Below are 25,724 nucleotides of genomic sequence, written 5' to 3'. Positions count from 1 at the left end.
CAGCCATTCCTATTGTTATTTGTAGGATAGCAACCAAGGGCAGGCTCCCGAGAGGCAGGACTGCCAATCGAAATAGACACACAGAGGGTGGAAGGGGAAAGAGGCACCCAGAAGGAAAGTGACTTGCCCAAGGTCACCCAGCAGGTTGGTGGCAGAGCCAGGACCAGCACCCAGCTCTCCTGATTCCTACGCGGGTGTCCCGTGCCCTGCACCACACTTTCAGGACCACTTTTATTGCATCCTCGGACGGGCAGCAACCCCTTCCCCATAGAAACACAGCTGCCAGGGTGTTTCCCCCTGTTGCACAGCGGGGGGCAGTGGAGGGGCTGGAAGGGGCGATGTCTTTATTCACCCCTTTTTTTGCCCCGCTCTCAGATGGTCGCCTCTGTGAAGCTCTGGCCCATGCTGGTTGCCGTGACCCTCTGTGTGCTGTTCTGCTTGGGGGCGCTGGTGGAGGCCTACCCCCCCAAACCAGAGAACCCCGGAGACGACGCCTCCCCGGAAGAAATGGCCAAATACTTCTCCGCCCTGCGGCATTACATTAACCTAGTGACAAGGCAGCGGTGCGTGTGTGCGGGTTGGGCTGTGCATGCGTTTATGTGTTGTGCACGTGGTTGTGCATGCCCTGGGCAGGTGTGTCTGGACACCGCTTGTGCCCGAGTCTGTGCGTTTGGGCCGTGTCGGGGGCCATGTTTGTGCACAAGCACGGGTGTCTCTGCACAAGTCTGCGCTCTGGGGGTGGTTGTGCGTCTGTGTGTCTTTTTGAGCACGGGCAGTTATGCACAAATGTGGGAATTTGTGCACGACGTTGCCTGGGTTTTTCCCCCGTGTGGGTGTGTGTCTGAATGGGGCAGGCGTTTATTCCCCGAGCCCCCGGTCCCAGCCAGATCTGGGTCTGCGGTGTCATTCCCGGCTCCGTGTTCTCACTCCAGCGAGAATCGTGAGTTTCATTCTCCCTCTGCCCTGGATAATCTCCCAGCGTAGCCTGTGGAAGAGGCAGGCTGCTGGGTCCCCCGGCCCCTGGGGGGTCCTTGGGGGAGCACAGCGAAAATGGCAGCAATGAAACGGCACATTAGGCACCAGCTCCATCAACACAGCTTGCCCCGTGGGGGCCTGTTAGCCAGGGGCTAATACACGCTAATTGCAAACGCGAAGGGGCTGCTTGAAACCCTCTTCTGCCAGGCCCCTCCCTTACACATCCCCCCACCCAGCCCCTTCCACACACTAAGACACCCCCCCACTGCCCTCTCCACACACTCACACCCCCCTTGCACACTCAGACACCCCCCCATGCCTTGTGCCCCCCCTCCCTGCATCCTGGCACACTCCACTCTCACTGATGCCGTCTGCCCCCCATCTCTGCCCCTTCCTGCCTTTCCGAGTAGCTGGGGAGAGAGGCTGGGCTCTGGGGCCTCCCTCCACCAGGCCACGTCCGTGAATCCTGTGCTCTGTTTAACTGCCCCTCAGGTACGGGAAGAGATCCAGCCCAGAGGCCCTGATGTCCGAGCTGATCTTCGGGGACAGCAGCGACCACACTGGCAGATCGCGGTGAGCGTGCCCCCGGCCTCTGGGGTTCCCTTCGCTCCAAAGTCGGCGCCCCCCCCCACACTCCAGGGTGGCAGGGGATGCACTGGGGCCAAGTCCGAGTGCCCCCCATTGTTCTACACCACCCCTGGGAACCGGCCGCTTGTGGGACCCTAGATCTGAGTGGAGATCTGGAGCCGATGGCCCTTAGGGGCTGGATCAACCCCCGCCCCTTTCCCAGACCGGACCCCCCGCCCAGTGAGGGGACTTGGAATCTGGATCTGAACTCCATGGCTCGGGTCCTACATGAGTGGTACAGGTTTGGGGGGGAGGCTAGGCTGGGGTACAGGGAGGGGTGGTCCCCGTATGCCCCAACCCCTCCCCAACCCCCAGGCCGGCCCTGCCCTCCCCGTAGGCTGAGGGAAGTGTATCCCAGTGGCGGCATTGGGGCGGGGGGCTCCCGTGAGCAGGGGGGGTCAGCGACTGGCTGCTCTGTGGGGCGGAGGGAGAGATGGGGATAAGGCTGAGGGGGCTGGTGGGGAGGGGGGGCTCTGCCTGACGTTGCCCCAGTGTCTAACTCCCCACTCTCTCCGGCAGGTACGAGGACTCCTACCTATGGTGACGGGCTCCCCCCTCCCCGCCCCCCACGGCCTCTTTTTAAATGTTCCCGAGTCTTTTGGTGTCATTTGCGTTTTTAATTGAGCCCTGAGGAGCTGGAAATCTCTCTGCGAAGAAGGTCTTCCCTCCTCCTCCCCACCCCCCTTTTCCGGCCCCCTCCCCAGCCCCACCGCAGCCCCCTCCGAGGCACTGAGACCTCCCCCCGCCCCCCCCATACAGCACCTGGAGAGGCCGCACCACAGTGCCCGAGGACAGCCCCGGTGCTGAGGACGCCCCCCCCACGGCGTGGGTCACAGGGATGGATGTGGGCCCTGGGGGGTGGGGCGGGACGGGGGGCCTCTCCGGGTTGTCGTTGTAATGATGTCTGTGTGCCGTGGCCAGTCTGAGCGGCTGGATCCCGACCCCTCGCTGTCCCCCCGAATCGGGTTGATTTTATTTTGTACGTCATTTATATACATATATTTCCAGTGGAGTCTCTGGTCTCTGCCTCCATAATAAAGAGCAAGTTGAACGGAAACCACCGACACCTAGAGTGTTTCTGTCCCTCCCCAGCAAAGGCCGCAGGGCCAGGAACCCGGGGGTAGAAGAAAGGTCAGACGGGTGGAAGGGCTGGACGGGGGCTGTCAGGTCCCACAGCACCAACCTATTAACAGAGAGAGAGAGAGAGATGGGTGTGTATGGGGAGGGAGGGGTAGATAGAGAGATTAGATAGGTGCATATGGAGACGATGGATGCGGATAGACAGACAAATAGGGGGATGGCTAGATAGATTAAATGGGCTTGTAGGGCATCGATGGATCTGGGGCTGCGTAGATAGATGGGCGTGTAGGGGAATAGATGGATCTGGGGCTGGATAGATAGGTGGGCGTGTAGGGGAAGATGGATATGGGGCTGGGTAGATAGATGGGTGTGTAGGGGATAGATGGCTCTGGGGCTGGGTAGGTAGATGGGCGTGTAGGGGATAGATAGATCTGGGGCTGGGTAGATAGATGGGCGTGTAGGGGAAGATGGATATGGGGCTGGGTAGATAGATGGGCGTGTAGGGGATAGATGGATCTGGGGCTGGGTAGATAGATGGGCGTGTAGGGGATAGATGGATCTGGGGCTGGGTAGATAGGTGGGTGTGTAGGGGATAGATGGATCTGGGGCTGGGTAGATAGATGGGCGTGTAGGGGATAGATGGATCTGGGGCTGGGTAGATAGATGGGTGTGTAGGGGATAGATGGGGGGGCTGGGTAGATGTGTGTGTAGGGGGATAGATGGGGGGGGGCTGGGTAGATAGATGAGTGTGTAGGGGGATAGATGGATCTGGGGCTGGGTAGATAGATGGGTTTGTAGGGGATAGATGGATCTGGGGCTAAGTAGGTAGATGGGTGTGTAGGGGATAGATGGGGGGGCTGGGTAGATGGGTGTGTAGGGGGATAGATGGGGGGGCTGGGTAGATAGATGAGTGTGTAGGGGGATAGATGGATCTGGGGCTGGGCAGATAGATGGGTGTGTAGGGGGATAGATGGATCTGGGGCTGGGTAGGTAGATGGGTGTGTAGGGGATAGATGGATCTGGGGCTGGGTAGGTAGATGGGTGTGTAGGGGATAGATGGATCTGGGGCTGGGTAGATAGATGGGTGTGTAGGGGGATAGATGGATCTGGGGCTGGGTAGATAGATGGGCGTGTAGGGGGATAGATGGATCTGGGGCTGGGTAGATAGATGGGCGTGTAGGGGGATAGATGGATCTGGGGCTGGGTAGATAGATGGGCGTGTAGGGGGATAGATGGATCTGGGGCTGGGTAGATAGATGGGCGTGTAGGGGAATAGATGGATCTGGGGCTGGATAGATAGGTGGGCGTGTAGGGGATAGATGGGGGGGCTGGGTAGATAGGTGGGCGTGTAGGGGGATAGATAGATCTGGGGCTGGGTAGATAGATGGGTGTGTAGGGGGATAGATGGATCTGGGGCTGGGTAGATAGGTGGGTGTGTAGGGGATAGATGGATCTGGGGCTGGGTAGATAGATGGGTGTGTAGGGGATAGATGGGGGGGCTGGGTAGATGTGTGTGTAGGGGGATAGATGGGGGGGCTGGGTAGATAGATGAGTGTGTAGGGGGATAGATGGATCTGGGGCTGGGCAGATAGATGGGTGTGCAAGGGGATAGATGGATCTGGGGCTGGGTAGATAGATGGGTGTGTAGGGGATAGATGGATCTGGGGCTGGGTAGGTAGATGGGTGTGTAGGGGGATAGATGGATCTGGGGCTGGGTAGGTAGATGGGTGTGTAGGGGGATAGATGGATCTGGGGCTGGGTAGGTAGATGGGTGTGTAGGGGATAGATGGATCTGGGGCTGGGCAGATAGATGGGTGTGTAGGGGATAGATGGATCTGGGGCTGGGCAGATAGATGGGTGTGTAGGGGATAGATGGATCTGGGGCTGGATAGATAGGTGGGCGTGTAGGGGGATAGATGGATCTGGGGCTGGGTAGGTAGATGGGTGTGTAGGGGGATAGATGGATCTGGGGCTGGGTAGATAGATGGGCGTGTAGGGGGATAGATGGATCTGGGGCTGGGTAGATAGATGGGCGTGTAGGGGCATAGATGGATCTGGGGCTGGATAGATAGGTGGGCGTGTAGGGGGATAGATAGATCTGGGGCTGGGTGGATAGATGGGCGTGTAGGGGGATAGATGGATCTGGGGCTGGATAGATAGGTGGGCGTGTAGGGGATAGATAGATCTGGGGCTGGGCAGATAGATGGGTGTGTAGGGGATAGATGGATCTGGGGCTGGGTAGATAGATGGGTGTGTAGGGGATAGATGGATCTGGGGCTGGGTAGATAGATGGGCGTGTAGGGGATAGATGGATCTGGGGCTGGGTAGATAGATGGGCGTGTAGGGGGGATAGATGGATCTGGGGCTGGGTGGATAGATGGGTGTGTAGGGGGATAGATGGATCTGGGGCTGGGCAGATAGATGGGTGTATAGGGGGATAGATGGATATGGGGCTGGGAAGATAGATGGGCGTGTAGGGGATAGATGGATCTGGGGCTGGGTAGGTAGATGGGTGTATAGGGGATAGATGGATCTGGGGCTGGGTAGATAGATGGGTGTGTAGGGGATAGATGGATCTGGGGCTGGATAGATAGGTGGGCGTGTAGGGGGATAGATGGATCTGGGGCTGGGTAGGTAGATGGGTGTGTAGGGGGATAGATGGATCTGGGGCTGGGTAGATAGATGGGTGTGTAGGGGGATAGATGGATCTGGGGCTGGTTAGGTAGATGGGTGTGTAGGGGGATAGATGGATCTGGGGCTGGGTAGGTAGATGGGTGTGTAGGGGGATAGATGGATCTGGGGCTGGTTAGGTAGGTGGGTGTGTAGGGGATAGATGGATCTGGGGCTGGGTAGATAGATGGGTGTGTAGGGGGATAGATGGATCTGGGGCTGGGTAGATAGATGGGTGTGTAGGGGGATAGATGGATCTGGGGCTGGGTAGATAGATGGGTGTGTAGGGGGATAGATGGATCTGGGGCTGGGTAGATAGATGGGTGTGTAGGGGGATAGATGGATCTGGGGCTGGGTAGGTAGAGGGGTGTGTAGGGGATAGATGGATCTGGGGCTGGGCAGATAGATGGGTGTGTAGGGGATAGATGGATCTGGGGCTGGGCAGATAGATGGGTGTGTAGGGGATAGATGGATCTGGGGCTGGATAGATAGGTGGGCGTGTAGGGGGATAGATGGATCTGGGGCTGGGTAGGTAGATGGGTGTGTAGGGGGATAGATGGATCTGGGGCTGGGTAGATAGATGGGCGTGTAGGGGGATAGATGGATCTGGGGCTGGGTAGATAGATGGGCGTGTAGGGGCATAGATGGATCTGGGGCTGGATAGATAGGTGGGCGTGTAGGGGGATAGATAGATCTGGGGCTGGGTGGATAGATGGGCGTGTAGGGGGATAGATGGATCTGGGGCTGGATAGATAGGTGGGCGTGTAGGGGATAGATAGATCTGGGGCTGGGCAGATAGATGGGTGTGTAGGGGATAGATGGATCTGGGGTGGGTAGATAGATGGGCGTGTAGGGGGATAGATGGATCTGGGGCTGGGTAGATAGATGGGTGTGTAGGGGATAGATGGATCTGGGGCTGGGTAGATAGATGGGCGTGTAGGGGATAGATGGATCTGGGGCTGGGTAGATAGATGGGCGTGTAGGGGGGATAGATGGATCTGGGGCTGGGTGGATAGATGGGTGTGTAGGGGGATAGATGGATCTGGGGCTGGGCAGATAGATGGGTGTATAGGGGGATAGATGGATATGGGGCTGGGAAGATAGATGGGTGTGTAGGGGATAGATGGATCTGGGGCTGGGTAGGTAGATGGATGTATAGGGGATAGATGGATCTGGGGCTGGGTAGATAGATGGGTGTGTAGGGGATAGATGGATCTGGGGCTGGATAGATAGGTGGGCGTGTAGGGGGATAGATGGATCTGGGGCTGGGTAGGTAGATGGGTGTGTAGGGGGATAGATGGATCTGGGGCTGGGTAGATAGATGGGTGTGTAGGGGGATAGATGGATCTGGGGCTGGTTAGGTAGATGGGTGTGTAGGGGGATAGATGGATCTGGGGCTGGGTAGGTAGATGGGTGTGTAGGGGGATAGATGGATCTGGGGCTGGTTAGGTAGATAGGTGTGTAGGGGATAGATGGATCTGGGGCTGGGTAGATAGATGGGTGTGTAGGGGGATAGATGGATCTGGGGCTGGGTAGATAGATGGGTGTGTAGGGGGATAGATGGATCTGGGGCTGGGTAGATAGATGGGTGTGTAGGGGGATAGATGGATCTGGGGCTGGGTAGATAGATGGGTGTGTAGGGGGATAGATGGATCTGGGGCTGGGTAGGTAGAGGGGCGTGTAGGGGATAGATGGATCTGGGGCTGGGTAGGTAGATGGGCGTGTAGGGGATAGATGGATCTGGGGCTGGGTAGATAGAGGGGTGTGTAGGGGGATAGATGGATCTGGGGCTGGGTAGATAGATGGGTGTGTAGGGGGATAGATGGATCTGGGGCTGGGTAGATAGATGGGTGTGTAGGGGGATAGATGGATCTGGGGCTGGGTAGATAGATGGGTGTGTAGGGGGATAGATGGATCTGGGGCTGGGTAGGTAGATGGGTGTGTAGGGGATAGATGGATCTGGGGCTGGGTAGGTAGATGGCGTATGGGGGCATCGATGGATCTGGGGCTGGGCAGGAGGGTGTCTAGATGTACTGGGCATGTGGGGAATGTGTGGCGGGGGTGCTACTCCATGTGGGGAATGTGTGGCAGGGGCGGGGGTTGCTACTCCTTTAAGGGACAGTTTGAGCTAATGGCCAGAAGCAGTTGGGTGCGCTCAGGGGGCCCTTGCCCTGCCCGGGTGCTGGGGCTGGGTACGAACGGGCGGGCGGCTGAGGAAGCGACAGGGGCCTGGGCTCTGCTGGCCGCAGTGGGCCTGGCAGGGGTTGGTTTTGGACTGTATGTTTGGTTGCTCTGACTCCAGGCTCTGAGACTGGGGCGAAGCTGCTCCTGCCCTGCCCAGCTGCTGAAGGGAAAGGAGCCGGCCCGCCGGCCTCCTCCAGCAATACCTGAACTAGGGCAGAGCTCTGACTGGGGGGCCTGGGGGGGGTAGTTTAACTCTTGGTCTCCTCCTCTTTGGACTGTGCTGTCCCATTTGTTCCAGCTGTCCTGGTCTCTGATCCCATGTCCTCGGCCCCATACCCCAAGCAGCAGCAGGCTACGTGCTGCACCCTGCCCTGGGGTCCCGGCAAGGCCCAGCCCTGGCAGGAGACGTGAACTAGGTTGGGGGTGAGAGTCGATCTCTGTGCTAAGCCCTTCCCGAGCCTCCTCCCCCTGCCGTGCCAAGGGCGAAGGAATGCTCGACCCCTGGGCCATATGGCTGCAGCTCCTGTTGTTCCAGCCTCTTAAACCGAGGTGCCCCCCCCCCCGAGCTCTACGTAGCCGCTGGGTCCTCCCCAGGTGTCACTGGGGACATGGCCTCTGTCCTGGAGAGGGGCTTGAACTGGGGCTGCTCCAGTTAGTCATTGGGCCAGTTCTCAGGTGGTGTATTCCGGGGAGCTGTGCTGCGCACAGATTGGGCAGAATCTGGGCCCTTGATTGGCACTGGGACCAACCTCCTGGATGGGCTGCCCCCAGTAAATGGTGTGTTCTCTGTACGTGCCCCTCTGAGTTCTGAGCCCTGCGGTTGAGTTCGTGTCACGTGTTCCTCTTCTTCTCTGCAACCACAAGCGCTAGAAACATACTTACTGTTAATAATAGCTGCATTTCATCACATGACTCCAGCAGCTGGGGCTTTAAGAGAGGCACCAGCGCTTGTGAGGTCTGCAGTGAAAGTGTGGGAGTTGGAGACACTGATCTGACCTCCTGCTCTCCATGCCCCCAACGTTGTTATTGTTAGCTGTGACCCAGGCGCCGTCTGCCAGCGTCCCCGACTCCGAGCGCTCAACGATCACCAGTCAGGCCCCCGAAATCCCAGGACCGTCTAGAAAAAGCACGAGACTTTTACCCAAAACACGAGCTGTGGGATCGGTTGGTTCGCTTGCTGAGCCCGCGTGTCGCCCTCACGTCACGTTTCCGTGGCTTTCTCTTAACCGTAAGGTCTAAAAACTGCCTTTTTTTGTACTATGAAAGCGGAGATTTTCTCAGCATCCCTGGACTCCAGCCGCGCAAGATTCGGCAGCGCAGTCCCTCCCTGGGAGGTTGTGATGCCGGAGAGTCAGGGCCCCAGCGGGTGCGGCACAAACGGGTCCTGCCCCCCAAGTCCTTACAGTCTAAATAGCTAAGGCAAAGGGGAGACAGACGCCTGGACAGGGGAAACGACTTGCCCAGGGTCACCCTGCACATCCGTGATAGCAGGGCCGTCCTTAGGGTTTATGGGGCCCTATGCAGTATTATTAAACTGGTGCCACACGCCCGATGGCAGCCCGGGCTCACATGTGTATTTAGATAAGAGTGGGCCTTAAGGATTTATTTAAAAAACGATGTCTGATGTTCCAAGCATTTAAGGCTAAAGTGGTATCCTCAGATTGTGCATTTAAAAATCTATGCAAGAGGTTTTTTTAGAGATGGAATTTTATCATCTTCAGCCACTCACTAACGAAGTATTTTTAAAGCAAATTTTAAACGAAGGCCCTGTAGACTAGCATGTTCTGAGTAAATATCACAGTCATGCACAAGTGTTTTGGTCAGTACGTTCAGAAACGGACAGTGTATCCCTGGGGGTTGGCACATGCCTGTTAAATGGCTTCATTCATAGATTCATAGATTCTAGGACTCAAGAGGTCATCGAGTCCAGTCCCCTGCCCTCATGGCAGGACCAAATACTGTCTAGACCATCCCTGATAGACATTTATCTAACCTACTCTTAAATATCTCCAGAGATGGAGATTCCACAACCTCCCTAGGCAATTTATTCCAGTGTTTAACCACCCTGACAGTGAGGAACTTTTTCCTAATGTCCAACCTAGACCTCCCTTGCTGCAGTTCACCACTGAATGGCTCTTTCACAGTTTCAGCGTTGAGCTAATAGGGCTGGCAGGTTGGAGGCGTTTTCACTTTGCAGTGACTAGATCCCCTCCAGAGGCAGCCTCACCTGGCTGCAGCCAGGGTGACCAGATGTCCCGATTTTATAGGAACAGTCCCGATTTTTGGGTCTTTTTCTTATATAGGCTCCTATTACTCCCCACCCCCTGTCCCGATTTTTCACATTTGCTGTCTGGTCACCCGAGCTGCAGCGGCTGTGGGGGGAGCCTGCAGGAAGGGTCAGAACAGGGCTAGGAAAAGGGGGTGATGGGGGGTGGAGGCTAAGACCTAGGGGTGCCCCACATTTTCGGGTGCTGCGTATGCCTAAGGACGGCCCTGAGGCCCTTGGCCTCGCCTGTGGGTCAGTTGAGTCTTGCCCTCCCGGCTGATCCGGGGACTCCGGGCCCACCCAGGGGAGTGTGGCTCAGGCCTGGACACCTGCCCGTGTGCTTCCTCCTTGTGGGGCCGTGGCCTTTAGCTGCCCTCGGCAGAGCAGCATCCCATGGCAGGGTGTGTGTGTGTGTGTGTGTGTTGGTTGTACCTCCCCCTTCCGTTGGTGCAGGGTTCGACCTCGCTGAGCGCCAGCCACGTGGGCGTGGAGAGGACAGGGAAAGGATAGAAACATGCAGCCCGTGGCCCCCCGCTCACGGGGGTAGTTACAGCCCCTCCCTCCCCACAGATTTTCGGGGGGAGTCGTGTCCCCGGATTTGGCTTTGTTCCACGTTGGGCACTGTAGTGGGGTGGTCGCCCCGCTCCGGCCCTGGAAGGGTACAAGCCCTGGGATGGCTGCAGCTCTGAAAGCTGGGCTGGTTGGGGAAGCAGCCGCAGCTGTAGCCGGCTAAATAAGGGCCCCGCTGGCCCTTATAAGAGGGCAGGGGGCCAGGAGCAGGCAGTCCCCCTCTAGCTGAGGAGGGAGATGCACCCAGTAAAGGGTACTGGAGTGGAGCAGGGCTGGGGAAAGGCCAGAGGAGCTGGGGAGCTCCAGGCCAGCAACTCCCCAGGCTGAAGGGCCCTGTACAAGGCCCCTGGAGGTACTGGGTTGCAGGGAAAGGCAGCAGGTCAAAACCTCCCTTGCCTATGATGACTGGCTTATACAGACTGCAATCGGCCCCAGTGAAAGGGGGCTAGATGGTGACTGGCAGTAGCCCATAGGCTGAGGCAAGGTGGGAATAGAGGGTGGGGGTTCTCCAGGGTGGGGAGACCCAGATCTGTGGGGTATTGCCTGGAGGGGCAGCACCCCAGGTAAAAGGGCACCAGGGTCCTGGGAGGGACACAGGGGGCAAGCGGGACATTGGCCTGCAGAGGGCGCTCCAGACCTGGAAACAGAGCTAATTCCCAGGAACCAGCAGGAGGCGCCGCTGGGGTGAGTCGCGCACCGTCACAGGCACCAGCCCCACTTTTCGTAGCTTGGAGGGACCACGCTGTGATGGAGAGGGACCTCCTACATCATCCAGGCCCCAGAGCGGCCCTGGATTAATTCCCGGCTGGACCAGAGCAGATCTTCCAGAACAGCATCCACGCGGGATTCGTAAACTGCCAGCGATGGAGAATCCACCACAGCCCTGGGGACGTTGTTCCAATGGTCAGTTACCCTCCCTGGTAACAACTTCTTGCCAGTCTGAATTGGTCCAGTTTTGACTCCCAGCCATGTTAGACCTTTGCCTGCTCGACTGCAGAGCCCGTTATCAATGTGTGGCTCCCCCTGGAGGTACGGATGGGCTGGGATAGTCCCCCCCCTTCACCTTCTCTTTGCTCAGCTAAAGAGAGGGACTCCAGGAGCTCCGGCACTATAATCTCGGACCCCCCTCCAGTTTGCCGGCGTCCTTGAATTGTGGGCCCCGGCACTGCACGCAGGATTCCAACCGTGGTTGCACCAGCTCCAAAACCAGAGTTTCCACGGCCCTCGCCCTCCAACACCCAAATCTGGGCCCGCCGGGTCTGACTCTGCGGGAGCCGGGTTTCCCCAGCCCCTGGGAACGGTCACCGCGCCCCTGGCCTGGCTGCGGGCTCCCAGGTCTGCCCGGGCTGTGACTAGCCTGGGGTGCCACCTGCTGGAGGAAAGTGCCCACTGACGGATGCCAGGTTCCTTCTGCAACTGCTGGCTATCGAATACTGCGTACTGATGTGGTTGCCCCATCTCAAAACTGGTTTATTGGACTTGGAAAAGGTTCAGAAAAGGGCAACAAAAATGATTAGGGGGATGGACCGGCTACCGTATGAGGAGAGATGAATAAGACTGGGACTTTTCAGCTTGGAAAAGAGACGGCTAAGGGGGGATATGATTGAGGTCTATAAAATCATACTGGTGTGGAGAAAGTAAATAAGGAAGTGTTATTTACTCCTTCTCATAACACAAGAACCAGGGGGCACCAAATGAAATGAATAGGCAGCAGGTTTAAAACAAACAAAAGGAAGTATTTTTTCACACAACGCACAGTCAGCCTGTGGAACTCCTTGCCAGAGGATGTTGTGAAGGCCAAGACTATAACAGGGTTCAAAAAAGAACTAGATAAGTTCATGGAGGATGGGTCCATCAATGGCTATTAGCCAGGGTGGGCAGGAAGGGTGTCCCTAGCCTCTGTTTGCCAGAAGCTGGGAATGAGCGACAGGGGGTGGATCACTTGATGATGACCTGTTCTGTTCATTCCCTCTGGGGCACCTGGCATTGGCCACTGTCGGAAGACAGGACACTGGGCTAGATGGACCTTTGGTCTGACCCAGTGTGGCCATTCTTACGTTCTTCTCTCCTCCTGCACTGGGGCTGGCTGCAGAGTCCCATTTGCCAGGCTGTCTCTGACGGAGACCAGCGGGGCTTCCCCTGGGGCTTTTGTTTTAGTCTAAGGTAACGTAATCTATGGCCCCACTACCCCCTGCCCCTCCCCCAGCCCGAGCCTTAATTGACCGGTCTCTCCATGCACATGCAGGGAAGCTCCCACGTGGGTCTGAGAGCCCTGGGGGGAGAGACCCCTCTGCAAACACAAGGCCCCTTGGGTCAATGAAGCAGCTGAATGAGGGGGCTGGTGGTGGGAGTAGGGGATGGGACATCAGGACTTCTGGGTTCTAGGCCGGGCTCTGCCGCTGACTCACCGGGTGGTCTTGGGCCAGACACCTTCTGGCCCATCCTGGGTATCTTGTCGGTCCCCTTCTCCCCGGTGAAAGGTCTGGACCCCTCGTCCCCCTTGGCTCTCGGAGGTCGGTGGGAGCAGGCAGCTCTCTGCAGGGGGCTCGGAGGGTCGACTGACCTGGTGAAATATTAACCCCACCTCCCCTGGCGCTGAACAATGGGCACCTGTTCCCACACAGGAGCCTGTCATGGGGGCCTCCCTGCCTCTGCATGGGAGCTCGCCCTTCCCAGGTGAGTGGGGTCCCAGAGCTGGGCTGGGGGAGGAGAGGGGGCACATTGGGGTGTCTCCAATGGCCCCTCCCCCAGGGAGATGTCAGGGCAAGTCCGCCCTTAGCACATCATCGCAATGGGCATCTTCTGGAGAGCTGAGATACTCTCCCAGCCGGAGACCCCCGGAGAGCCCAGATCTCACCCCTTGGGGGCATGGGGATCCTGGATCGCCCTGTATCTGTCTGTGGGGCGCCCCCTTCATAGCTCCTGGTTCCTCCCCAGAATTAAGCAAAGGGAAGAGACAGCCACCGTGCTAGGGAGACTGCTTGGGGAGGGGGGACCTCGACCCACTGCCCGGCAGGGGTGGGCGGCGCGAGCGGAGGGTGACATCAGAACATCTGCCCAGAGCGGGGAAGCGATGACGCAGGGACTGGCGGGAGGTGGGGGCTTGGGGGGGGGGTGTAAGGGGAGATATAAACCTCTGGAGCTGGCTCCGGCAGTGCAGAACGCGGAGAGACTCAGCCACGCCACCAGCACCCCTGTGTCTCACTGCACCTCTGCATCGCACCCCGTTGGATCAGGGTAAGCACACGGGGCTGGGACTTGGGGCGCGGGGGGATTCAGTGGGAGGGGGGAATGGGTCCCTGCCCTCTCCTCCCCGACATGCAGCGGGCAAGCCTGCCAGCACCCAGCGTCGGTGCCCTCTGCCTAGGGCAGGGGAACGTATCTGCGTTCGTGCCGTACAGCGCCATGCACATCTGCGGCACAGACGCCCCATAGTTCTGGAGAGTGCCCTGGGATTCCCGGGGCTGGGAGGTGGAGGACTGGCTCAGGGGGTCTCCCGCACCCTCTCTCAGTACCAATGCAGGAAGAGCAGAGGGTGGATTTGGGGCAGCAGGGCTGGGGGCGTTGCTTGCCAGAGTGGCTAGTAGCTGGTGGGTCCTGGCGGGAGGGTTGGCTGCCTTCGGACACAAAACGTGACGTTTCCCCCCTGGACAGATGGAGGGAGCGGCAGGGGTTTGGGATCTGGAGCTGGGGGGATGGAAATGTCTGTGCGTGAGGTGCTGGGTGTCTGGCCAGGTCTGTGTGAATGGGGGAGTGTGTCTGTGTGCGTGTGAGCATGCGTGTGTCGGCATATCTGAACGTACGTGTGTACGGGTGTCGGCGTGCGCATCCCAGCGTGCGAGCATGAGGGGAGGCACATCTCTGAGTGGGGGTGCGAGCACAGATGTGAGCAGGGGCAGATAGCTATGCGTATGCCAGCGACTGCAAGTATTCCCGTGTGTACATGCGTGTGTGTGTTTGTGTCTGCATGCACCTACACAGACGGCTGGGCGTGTGTATGCGCGTGTAGTGGTGAGCGCACGGCAAGTGCGTGCAGTCACGAGCCCAGGGCGCACGTGAATGTTTGTGCGTGCGCTCACGAGTACAGGGCATGCGTGTGCATTTCCCACACAAGCCAGCACCATCTCCTTACAAATTAGGCACCCTCCGGTGCTCTCCTCCTCCAGGGCTGGCTGGCACGTCCTCCAGCCGCACCGCCTCCCAGTGGCCTCCCTGAGCCCTGCTGCTTCCCCTGGGGCCGGCCGCCACCCCTGGAGTAGTTGAGAAACCCAAGAGCTCGCCCCCTCCCCTCCTTGTTGTCCTGGGGTCCTACCGGCTTCTCTGCTGGGGCCTGCACTCTCCTCCCTGCATTCATGGCGTCCACCACAGCCATTTCTATGGCAATGCGGCTGGATCCCCCTCTCCCCCGTCGCCAAGGACCCCTCGAGCAGCCGCCCGTCCGGCTCACATTCAGCATGGCACGAGCTCGCCCTGCTCCTCTCCATCTGCCTTCACCCGTCCCCACGCTGGCACTGCCAGCCCGGCACTCTCCACGCTGGGGCCCCATTCAGCCTGTCTCTCTCCTCCCCCTGGGTGGTGTCCATGCCCCGGCTCTCTCTCCCCAGCCCCGCGCTGACCTCCCCTCCAGTCCCAGCCCACTTGGGGGGCCGTCGCCTCGTCTCACCGGCGCACACTCTCCCTTCTCTCCTCCCCCAGATGGTCGCCCCCTGCAGGCGCTGGGCTTCCCTCTTCTCCCTCACCTGCTGCGTGGCCCTGCTCCTGGGGCACCTGGGCAGCGCTGCCCCCATGCACCCCAAGTACCCCGGGGACGATGCCCCCTTGGAGGACCTGGTCCAGTTCTACAACGAGCTGCAGCAGTATCTCAACATGGTCACGCGGCCCAGGTAAGTGGCTCGGCTAAGCCGGGGGTAGTCGTCTGCGCGCCTCTGGCCTGGCCTCCCGGACAGATGGGTTTCCCAGTCCCCGCCCACGGCCCTGTCTCCCCTAGGGCCATCTCCGAAGCAATGACTGGCTGCATGTTTTTCTCCCCCGCCCCCCTAGATACGGCAAGAGATCCAGCAGCCGGATGCTCTGCGGAGACCCCTATGACCCCTCTGGATGCTAAACCCGCCAGGTAAGATCTGTTCTGGGAAGGAGCTCAGGAATGGGGCGTGCGTGCCTACTTGTTCATCTGTTACCGTCCGGTGACTGGCAGACCAGTAAGCCAGTAAGGGATGCCCTTCCCGCCAGCCCCATCCCACAGCAGGGGGGCAGCCGGAGCTGCGGTCTGTGGTGTTGGTGAGTCAGAGGGATTCGCTACCCTCTGAGCTCCTACAGAACATGCCCCAGCGCGGCGCTAGGGGGCGCTGTGCTCCTGGAGGGGCTGGTTTTCGGCTGGGGCATACAAGCCAGGCCCCAACCATGTGGCCGGGTTCCGAGCTGGGCGATCACCTTCTGCCTCCCTGTGAAATTTCTGGTGATCGTGTTCTTCTTCACCTCCTGCTCTAATCTGTTGTGCGGAGGAGCTGTTGAGAAGCGGCCACCTTCCACCCCAGAGGCAGCTGCATTTCAGCAAGGGGTGGGGACAGAGACGAGGGCAGGAGGGGCTGGTTCCAGGTCAGTTACTTTGCTGGAGGACGAGGTGTCTGGCTGGTACCGAAGTCAGTCTTGTGAGGGTGTCTCTGTCCGGCTTCACGAGAGTTCCTGGGCTTTTGCTCTGTCTCCCTGCCCTGCTCGGAGCCCCGTTCTGACCCCAGCTCACGGCGCACCGGATGCCTGCAACAGGCCTTGGTTGTGGGGGGCAGCGGATGCACGGGAGAGGTTGGGGGGGGGCTCAGAGCTCTGTAGTTGCAGGAAATATCACGGAGAGGTTTGGGGTGTGCCGGAATGGGCAGCAGCGTGGTGAGAGCAGGGGGCTGGGAGTCTCAGGACTCCTGGGTTCTATTCCCAGCCGTACCACTGGGCTGCTGTGTGACCTTGGGCAAGTCACTTCCCTTCTCGGGGCCTCAGTTTCCCCGTCTCTACGGTGGGGATATCGATACTGTTGAGCCTCCAGGATCATTGTGAGGCTGCGTCGATGCCTGTTTGCAAAGTGCCCGGATAACCCCCGGAAAAAGTGCTGCATAAAGACAGTGTTATGCCCAAGGGCAGAGGAACATGGGCAGGGCGGGGGGCTTCGCATTCAGCGTTCCCACTGTGCCCACTAGGTGGCACTGACAGACCATGTCTCTAGGGTTGGCATCATGCCCTCTGTGTGAGGAGGGAGCTGAAGGGGCTGCAGAGGAAGGAGACCAGGCCCCAGCCGCTGAACAAACCCTGCTCCCTGTTCAGCCTTACGGGGCCAGGTGTGGGGCTTTTCCCCGGAAAAGAACCGTGAAGCGAAAGGGATGCAGGGCTAAAATCAGAGCGTTGAAATGGACACGGCTCCTCAACGGCATCATGGAGCAACCCCTGCAACTGGGAGGGTTTGAGCAGCAGCGCTGGCTTTCCCAGGGAGCTTGTTCCCTCTCCTGGGCACTTCTCCCAGCTGCCTGGGTGGTCAGTTTCAGGCTGTCTAGTCAGTGTCATTGTCTGAGTCTCATGAACTAGCAGAAGCTTGTCCTGTTTGGGCTGAATCAGCTGCAGGGGAATATCCTCTCTCTCTCTCTCTCTCTCTCTCTGTGTCCTATATCCACCCACCCCTCCCTCTACCTACCCACCCACCCATCCCTCTCTATCCCATATCCACCCACCCACCATCCATCCCTCGCTATCCCTTACCCATCCCTCCCTTTCTCCCATACTCACCCACCCACCATCCATCCATCCCTCGCTATCCCATATCCATCCCTCGCTATCCCATCCACACCTACCATCCAGCCACCATCCATTCATCCCTCACTATCCCATACACACCCACCATCCAGCCATCCCTCGCTATCTCATATCCATCCACCCACCGGCCACCATCCATCCCTCACTATCCCATCCACACCCACCCCTCCATACCTCCCTCCACCCACCCACCCACCATCCATCCCTCGCTATCCCTTACCCATCCCTCCCTTTCTCCCATATTCACCCACCCACCCACCATCCATCCATCCCTCGCTATCCCATATCCATCCCTCACTATCCCATACACACCCACCATCCAGCCATCCCTCGCTATCTCATATCCATCCACCCACCGGCCACCATCCATCCCTCACTATCCCATCCACACCCACCCCTCCATACCTCCCTCCACCCACCCACCCACCATCCATCCCTCGCTATCCCTTACCCATCCCTCCCTTTCTCCCATATTCACCCACCCACCCACCATCCATCCATCCCTCGCTATCCCATATCCATCCCTCACTATCCCATACACACCCACCATCCAGCCATCCCTCGCTATCTCATATCCATCCACCCACCGGCCACCATCCATCCCTCACTATCCCATCCACACCCACCCCTCCATACCTCCCTCCACCCACCCCTCCATCCATCCCTCGCTATCCCTTACCCATCCCTCCCTCCCATACCCACCTACCCACCATCCAGCCATCCCTCGCTATCCCATACACACTCATCCCTCCATCCCTTGCTATCCCATACACACTTACCATCCACCCACCATCCAGCCATCCATCCCTCGCTATCCCATATCCACCCACCCACCATCCATCCCTCGCTATCCCATACACACACACCCCTCCATACCTCCCTCCACCCACCCCCCATCCATCCCTCGCTATCCCTTACCCATCCCTCCCTCTCTCCCATACCCACCCACCCACCATCCAGCCATCCCTCGCTATCCCATACACACTCATCCCTCCATCCCTCGCTATCCCATACACACTCATCCCTCCATCCCTCGCTATCCCATACCAACCCGCCATCCCTCCCTCTCCCATACACATCCATCCATTCGTTCCTTTCTCCATCCCAAGATCTTAGTAGGCTCCTCAGTCTAGCTCTATAAACTCCACAAACCCTTCTCATTAAATAAGGGGGGAGGGAATGAAAATATTGTGGCGAGCACTCGGTTGGGTTGAGAACCCGGTGGAGCGGCTGCCCCGTGCTGCTGAGCTGGGTGTTGTCTCTGCCCCTGGGAGGATCCTTTCCGTGGCAGCTTGAGCTATTTCAGCCCTGACGCTGCTGCTTTCCTGTTCGTTTTATGGCAGTGCCTAGATGCTTCCACCCAGGCCTGGGTTTTGAGGTGCAAGGCGCTGTACAGACCCAGCCAGAGACAGCTGATCGGTTCAGCAGACCCGTCAAGCGGATGGGTTTCCCCATTGCGGTTGGCTGCGGCGGTGGATGAGAGAAGCGGCAGGGCAGAGTGGTCGTAGGGCATAAGGAATCCAAATCCCACTCCCTAAAATGTATGATTTGTATCCCCAGGCTTGGACCAAGTGCTGGACTCACACACCCCAAAACTGTGGTCCTCTAGCCCAGTGGTTCTCAAGCAGGGGCACATGTACCCCTGGGGGTACGCAGAGATCTTCCAGGGGGTACATCAGCTCAGCTAGATACTTGCCTAGTTTTACAACAGGCGACATAAAAAGCACTAGCGAAGCCAGTACAAACTAAAATGTCATACAATGATTTGTTTATATGGCTCTGTAGTCTATACACTGAAATGTAAGGACAATATTTATATATTCCGATGGATTTATTTGATCGTTACATGGTAAACACGAGACAGGCAGCAATTTTCCAGTACTAGTGAGCTGGGACATTTTTGTATTTTGATGTCTGATTTTTGTAAGCAAGTAGTTTCTAAGTGAGGTGAAACTTGGGGTATGCAAGACCCATCCGCTTCCTGCAAGGGGGACGGCAGTCTGGAAAGACATTTACACAAGCAGCGTGGGGGGACCCCCTGCCCCGCATGAATCAGGAGACCTGCCGGGTCCTGGATACAGCTGGGCACCGTCCCCAGAGAGCTGCTCTGGGGGTCCTGGGACATGAGTGGGGGGAGGAGCAGAGGAGAAGCTGGCGTGGGAGCAAGGCTGGGAGGAGACGGTTTGGGTGCAGGGGAAGTATCGATCTCTAACCCAGGCTAAGCCGTGGGGCTCTTGGCTGGAGAGTTCTGGGGTTGTGATTGCGATTGCCCCTAAGCTAACAGGTGGCTCTTTACCCTGGACAATGGAAGCTGCTGCTTTTAGCTCCAAACCCCTCTGGTTCAGCCCCACAGCTGTGGTGCCGACTGGGTCCCTGGGATCCTAACTGAGTCTTTTTGGTCATTTCAGGGCGCGATCCTGAGTGGAAGCCACCTTGGGGCAAACAGGAAAAGGCCCCGGCGCTGATCCCTCTGTGATTCTCCTCTCTTCCCCCCCTCCCGTGCCCCCCGGGGCCGCCTGCTTCAAAGTCAACCAACACCACAGCTGCCACCTTCTCTCTCTGTCCCTTGGTTCCTGGGTAGACTAATGTGAATAATGATCAGCACAATAAATCTGGGTGTAAGTCGCCGTCGGTTTGCTGCTCTTTGATCTGGAGTGAGGGGAGTGCAGACACCCAGTTGTGTGGGTGGAGGCGGGGGGGGGGGACAGCACGGCTGTGGGGTGTCAGGGGCTGGGACATCCTGATGGCTGGGGTGTGCGTGTGTCTGTGTGTGTGTGTTTGTGCATTCACAGCGGGGGCCTGCTGAGATTCGAATCACCAGGGATGGGGGTTGTTGTTTACCCTGGGGGGAGGGAGTGTGAAGCCAACATCCGCTTGGCAGGGGTGAATGACCAGGGGGCAAGAGGGGTATCACTGAGGCCCAGGGCAGCTGTATAAGACGGGGATGAACGGGCTGGTGAATGGTCCCACAGCAGGGTGACCTCCGTGGGAGCAAGCGCCTGTACTTCCCTGGGGTAGGAGAGAATCCCCCCCACGCTCAGTGCCTGGAAGGTCTGGGTGGCCCCATTACACTGGCACATGGACCCTGGTGTGTGTGTGTGTGGTGGTGGTGGTGGTGGGGGGGAAATGGAATCCAGGCCCTAGAGCCTCCCCATGAGGAAATCCCTTCCCCGGCCTTTGTCTGGACCCACAGCCCCACACCTCCCCCTGGCGCCTGCCGAGCATCCCAGCTGCTGAGCAGGCTCCTGGTGCCCCCCCTCCCCCAGTACCCAGGGCAGGGGCAGGCAGAGGGGCAAGGAGTAGGGTAGGGCTGATTGTGGGGAACCTCTGGTAATATCCCCCCCACCCGAGCCAGTCCTGGGGCCCGTGCCTGTCCATGTAAACTGTGTGTGTGTGGGGAGGGGGGGAGAGGGACACCCTCATTGAGATCGCAAAGTGCTTTGCGGGCAGGAATGATCAGCGCTTCCCTGCCAATTCTGGGGGGGGGGGGAAACGAGCCGATCCCCTCCCACCCCCCCGTTCACTCCTTTGCGGTCCTGTTCCCCCATTCACCCATCCCTCGATGGACCCTCTGCTCTCCTATCCCCCCATTCACTCCCCCACTTCCCATTCACTCATCCAGCCACATCCCCTTCATTCTGACCCCACCACGCCTTAGGGCCCGTCCGATCCCACAGCCTTAGCCGGGCCTTGGCTCTGCCCTCTGCCTCAGCCCCTAAAAAATGACCCTGGTGCTCTTTCAAAATGGTCTATTGGAAACACACACACCCCTTGCACCCTGCTTCCCCCCCCCCAGTTTGCTGGAGATAACTGATGCCCCTCGCAGCCCCTGCCTGGCTCAAGTCAGATCTGCAAGGGAGGGGGGCAGATCAGGTTATTCACACCCCCGGCTGATCTTAGACGTAGCCTGGGGTCTCTGGAGCCCCGGTTGAAACCCACTGGGTTGAAACGGACCAGCCGCCAGCTCGGTCCCCGGCTCGGTGGTGGGACCCAGCCAGCCCCTTCCAGCGGCGTTGCTGCTTTAAGAGCCCCAGAGGCAGCGCGGAGACTGGCAAGCGAGCGGCAGCGGCAGGAGCGAAGCGAGCCCAGCACCGCCCCGCCGCGCCGCGCATCCCAGCGAGCTCGGGGCCTTGGAGCAGCGCCGCTGGGGCAGGTAAGAGCCCACCCCCCCGCCTTTGCGGGATGCGGGGGGGGGGCAGCTGCTAAACTGACCTCTCCCCCCGCCCTCCCCAGGGCTGCTGCTGGGGACCCCCTTTGATAGACTCAGGGGTGGAAGGGACCTCCGGAGGCATCTAGTCCAGCCCCCTGCTCCAAGCAGGACCAATCCCAACTCAATCAGCCAGTTTCATCCACCTGAGCGGGTCAGTTTCAACACCCCCCCCCCGCCCCCCCATTTCCGCGTTTCCACGCCTGGATCCCTGCCAGGAGAAATGCCTCCTTGCTTCGCCAGCCGGGCGCTGGGCGAGACGGGGTGGTTTCAATAGGTGCCCAGCGAGCTGCGTCTCTGACCATCTTCCTCGCCTCCCCCGGGGGCAGCCAGTTTCCCTTCCCCCCTCCCTGGATCCCCTTGGCTTCTCCTCCCCTCTGGCCAGGGCTTAATTTGTAATGAAAGAGGCGCCCGGGGGCTCAATCAATTTTTTTTTTTTACATTCATAACTGATGCAGCAGGCCCAGAGGTGCCGGGGCTACGAACTGCCAAGCCCAGCAGGGCCCCGGGGCCCTGAAGGGCCTGGCCCAGAGTGGCCCCGGGGCCCTGAAGTGCCCGGCCCAGAGGTGCTGGGGCTATGAACTGCCAAGCCCAGAGGTGCCAGGGCTCAGCCCTGGCACAAATTAAGCCCTGCCTCTGGCTTTGTGTGGGCTGCAGAATTCCTACTATTGCGGGACTCATCTCTTTGATTTGTTGGCACTGATTTTTTTTTTGAGGAGGGGGGAGTGAGGGAGGGGTAATGGATTTTATTTTCTCCGCTGGTGGATTTCACTCCCCCAGCTGTGTCCCTCCCCAGTTAAAGATGCGAATTTCAGCTTCCGGCTGTGTGTCGCTTTGGGCATGTCGAAGAGCAACATGTTGTTATGTAATAATCAAAGTAGCTGCTTTCTGAATGGGTTGCGGGGGGTGTGTGTTAATAGCTCTTGGTTTGAGTGTCCCCTGCCCCGCAAGCTGGGGGGGGGGTGTCGGTGGGTTTCACATCATGAACCAATTGTGAAGCTTGACGTCTCAGCTGCCAGGCTGTGGGACCAGAGGTTCCGAATGAGAGCAAATGACCTGGGTCCTATAAAGATTGGGTGGGGGCGGGGTGACGAGGGATGAGCTCACTGCCAGTCACTTTCCCCATACGCGACAGTGTGTTTACACACACACCCACGCTGCCTATCGCCACCACTTCAGTCTTTGGGCCCCGCTGGTGCTGAAGAATGGCTGGATTCAGCAGGGCTGCCCATCTGGGCACGGCTCAATCAGCGGCTTTGTTCACCTCGCTGTACGTCCGCCCCGCAGAATGGCCCTGCGTCGCTCGCAAGCTGGTACTTTCCAAGTGGGTCCAAAGAAGACATTCCCTTGCTCAGCTTGTCTCGCTCGTATCCCGGGACCACTGCGCTGACATCTGTCCGTCAGAAACATCTGCCCCCGGCCTATGGTTAGAGGCGAGGCTGCGGGGTGGCGGAGAGGCAACGGGAAAGAAATGAAAAGCAATGAGAGATGGGCAGTGGAAAGCCACAGGCCTGATTCCCCACTGCCCCGCAGTGTGTGCTGTCCTTTACCCGCGTGCAGAGAATATCACGGGGCAGTGTTTTGCCCCCATGCTGCGACAAGGTGCAGAGCAACGAAGAACTGGGCCCTCGGAGCCCAGCTGCTGCCATAGGCAGCGTGGCCCTGAGAACTGGCTGAGGAGGATGTGGTAGGAGCCTATAGATTCTCCCCAGACGGTGTTGTCAGTTCAGGGAGTGCTGAGCTTGGAGGCAGGATCCCCCTGTCACCACCAAGTGCCTCGTAGATCAGGGTTGGAGTCTGTCAGGGGAGCGCTGTGTGTGTGTGTCAGGGGAGCGCTGTGTGTGTGTGTCAGGGGAGCGCTGTGTGTGTGTGTGCATGTGTGTGTGTCAGGGGAGTGCTCTGTGTGCGTGTGTGTGTGTGTGTCAGGGGAGCGCTGTGTGTGTGTGTCAGGGGAGCGCTGTGTGTGTGTGTGCATGTGTGTGTGTCAGGGGAGCGCTCTGTGTGCGTGTGTGTGTGTGTGTCAGGGGAGCGCTCTGTGTGCGTGTGTGTGTGTGTGTCAGGGGAGCGCTGTGTGTGTGTGTCAGGGGAGCGCTGTGTGTGTGTGTGCGTGTGTGTGTCAGGGGAGCGCTGTGTGTGTGTGTGTGTGTGTCAGGGGAGCGCTGTGTGTGTGTGTCAGGGGAGCGCTGTGTGTGTGTGTGTGTGTGTGTGTGTCAGGGGAGCGCTGTGTGTGTGTGTCAGGGGAGCGCTGTGTGTGTGTGTGCATGTGTGTGTGTCAGGGGAGCGCTCTGTGTGCGTGTGTGTGTGTGTGTCAGGGGAGCGCTCTGTGTGCGTGTGTGTGTGTGTGTCAGGGGAGCGCTGTGTGTGTGTGTCAGGGGAGCGCTGTGTGTGTGTGTGCGTGTGTGTGTCAGGGGAGCGCTGTGTGTGTGTGTGTGTGTGTCAGGGGAGCGCTGTGTGTGTGTGTCAGGGGAGCGCTGTGTGTGTGTGTGTGTGTGTGTGTGTCAGGGGAGCGCTGTGTGTGTGTGTCAGGGGAGCGCTGTGTGTGTGTGTGTGTGTCAGGGGAGCGCTCTGTGTGCGTGTGTGTGTGTGTCAGGGGAGCGCTCTGTGTGTGTGTGTGTCAGGGGAGCGCTCTGTGTGCGTGTGTGTGTGTGTGTGTCAGGGGAGCGCTCTGTGTGCGTGTGTGTGTGTGTGTGTCAGGGGAGCGCTGTGTGTGTGTGTCAGGGGAGCGCTGTGTGTGTGTGTGTGTGTCAGGGGAGCGCTCTGTGTGCGTGTGTGTGTGTGTCAGGGGAGCGCTCTGTGTGTGTGTGTGTCAGGGGAGCGCTCTGTGTGCGTGTGTGTGTGTGTGTGTCAGGGGAGCGCTCTCTGTGTGTGTGTGTGTGTCAGGGGAGTGCTCTGTGTGTGTGTGTGTGTCAGGGGAGCGCTGTGTGTGTGTGCGCACGTGTGTGTGTGTCAGGGGAGCGCTCTGTGTGTGTGTGTCAGGGGAGCGCTCTGTGTGTGTGTGCGCACGTGTGTGTGTGTCAGGGGAGCGCTCTGTGTGTGTGTGTCAGGGGAGCGCTCTGTGTGTGTGTGTGTGTGTGGTCAAAGGGAACTTGTAATGAAGGTGGATGCCGTGCAGCCAGGGCAAATTAGTGACAGACAATAGCGATTCATACATTAGAAACGGAGACCGGTGTGTCCTGGCTCCCCAGATCCTGCTCTAACCACTAGGCCGCACTCCTTCCTCGCTCTGGGAATAGGACCTAGGATGGAACCTTGACTTCCACGCTCACGGGTGGAGCCAGAAAACACTATGTGGCCTTGTGCCCCCAGTCTGTTGCTGACTCTGCACCCACTGAGCTGCCCTTAGTGGGCGTGTGGGCTGCGTGTTCTCCCCTTGGTGCTCTCTCCTCATCGCGACACTGGTTGGGACGTTTCCCGCCCGGTGAGGTCGTGTCAGCATCCCTCCCGGAGCAATGAACGCGCGTCTGCACCCCGGGAATGCGGATGGCTTTCTGATGCGGCTGCAGATTCACACCCTAAGCTGGGACTCCCACTCCGAGCCTTAAAGGAGGCACAGCAGAATCCAGGCACCGGGGACCCAGGGCCAGGTGCCGCGTTAGCGAGCAGTGAAGTGTGCCAGGACTCACAACCTGCTCCAGGATCTGCCCATAGGCCTAGTACCAGGATTCCCACTCCCAACCGCAGTGGGGTGCTTGTGGCAGGGCTCATTCCCAGCCACAGCCGGGGGGCAGGCGGCACGTCCCAGGGCAGTAGGAGGAAGCTACATGGATGGAGCCATCCCCAAGATTCATGCTCCCAGCCTCTGGGCTCAGCCAGATCCAGGAACTATCGCAGCTCCTCATGGCCCCAGGCATGAAGATGCTGCAGTCCGGGTCGTGGGCTCATCCTTCTTCAGCCAAGCTGCCACACGGGAGCCTTCGCTGGGAGCAGGATTGCTGTCCTGTTTGCTCAGGCAGGCCGAGCTCATTCCCTGGCTTGGAGTGTGCAACCCCCTCCATGAAACGAACTCTGATTCCATCCTTCCCATGGAGATTCCCTCTGCCTGTCACTCGGGATTCTCCCGGGCTGCGCCACTCAGTGCCAGGGATGGGGCAGGATGGGACAGGTCTAAGCTCACTCCAGCTACGGCTGAGATAGGTGCTAACCTGGGCAGCTGCCGGATGGCTGCTCTATCTCGTACCAACCATCTCCAGCAGTGAATGGCTCATACGGGCCATCCGGGATGCTCTTCACGCTCCTATGGGAGCATCCCCCATCCTCCTCTCATGCTGCCTTCTGCGTCCAGAGCACCTCACTGACGCCAGTGATAATGTTTCTATTCGTCCCTGCTTCCTGGTTTTCTTTGTTAGGGTTGGC

General features: G+C 58.9%; 2 protein-coding genes across 2 annotated transcripts; both read left to right on the top strand.

Moving 5' to 3' along the window:
• The first annotated feature begins 375 nt into the window (after positions 1 to 375).
• Positions 376 to 2,146, top strand: LOC135894606 (peptide YY-like). Its single transcript, XM_065422743.1, has 3 exons — positions 376 to 563; positions 1,468 to 1,548; positions 2,122 to 2,146. The coding sequence occupies exons 1-3, from the start codon at positions 376 to 378 to the stop codon at positions 2,144 to 2,146; spliced, it is 294 nt and encodes a 97-aa protein (XP_065278815.1).
• A 10,881-nt stretch (positions 2,147 to 13,027) lies between these two features.
• LOC135894383 (pancreatic polypeptide-like) lies at positions 13,028 to 15,476 on the top strand. Its single transcript, XM_065422446.1, has 3 exons — positions 13,028 to 13,048; positions 15,068 to 15,255; positions 15,413 to 15,476. Exons 1-3 carry the CDS (start codon positions 13,028 to 13,030, stop codon positions 15,474 to 15,476), a joined length of 273 nt encoding a protein of 90 aa, XP_065278518.1.
• The last annotated feature ends 10,248 nt before the right edge of the window (positions 15,477 to 25,724 follow it).

Source organism: Emys orbicularis, chromosome 25, assembly GCF_028017835.1.
Source record: "Emys orbicularis isolate rEmyOrb1 chromosome 25, rEmyOrb1.hap1, whole genome shotgun sequence".
NCBI classification, from domain to species: Eukaryota; Metazoa; Chordata; order Testudines; family Emydidae; genus Emys; species Emys orbicularis.
This window is presented reverse-complemented; position numbering and strand designations above follow the sequence as displayed.

Coding starts and splice junctions, on each gene's coding strand:
- LOC135894383 (XM_065422446.1), top strand. CDS start 13,028: ATGGGAGCTCGCCCTTCCCAG. Junction 13,049..15,067: donor TGGGAGCTCGCCCTTCCCAG/GTGAGTGGGGTC, acceptor CTCCTCCCCCAG/ATGGTCGCCCCCTGCAGGCG. Junction 15,256..15,412: donor AACATGGTCACGCGGCCCAG/GTAAGTGGCTCG, acceptor CCGCCCCCCTAG/ATACGGCAAGAGATCCAGCA.
- LOC135894606 (XM_065422743.1), top strand. CDS start 376: ATGGTCGCCTCTGTGAAGCTCTGGCCCATGCTGGTTGCCGTGACCCTC. Junction 564..1,467: donor AACCTAGTGACAAGGCAGCG/GTGCGTGTGTGC, acceptor ACTGCCCCTCAG/GTACGGGAAGAGATCCAGCC. Junction 1,549..2,121: donor GACCACACTGGCAGATCGCG/GTGAGCGTGCCC, acceptor TCTCTCCGGCAG/GTACGAGGACTCCTACCTAT.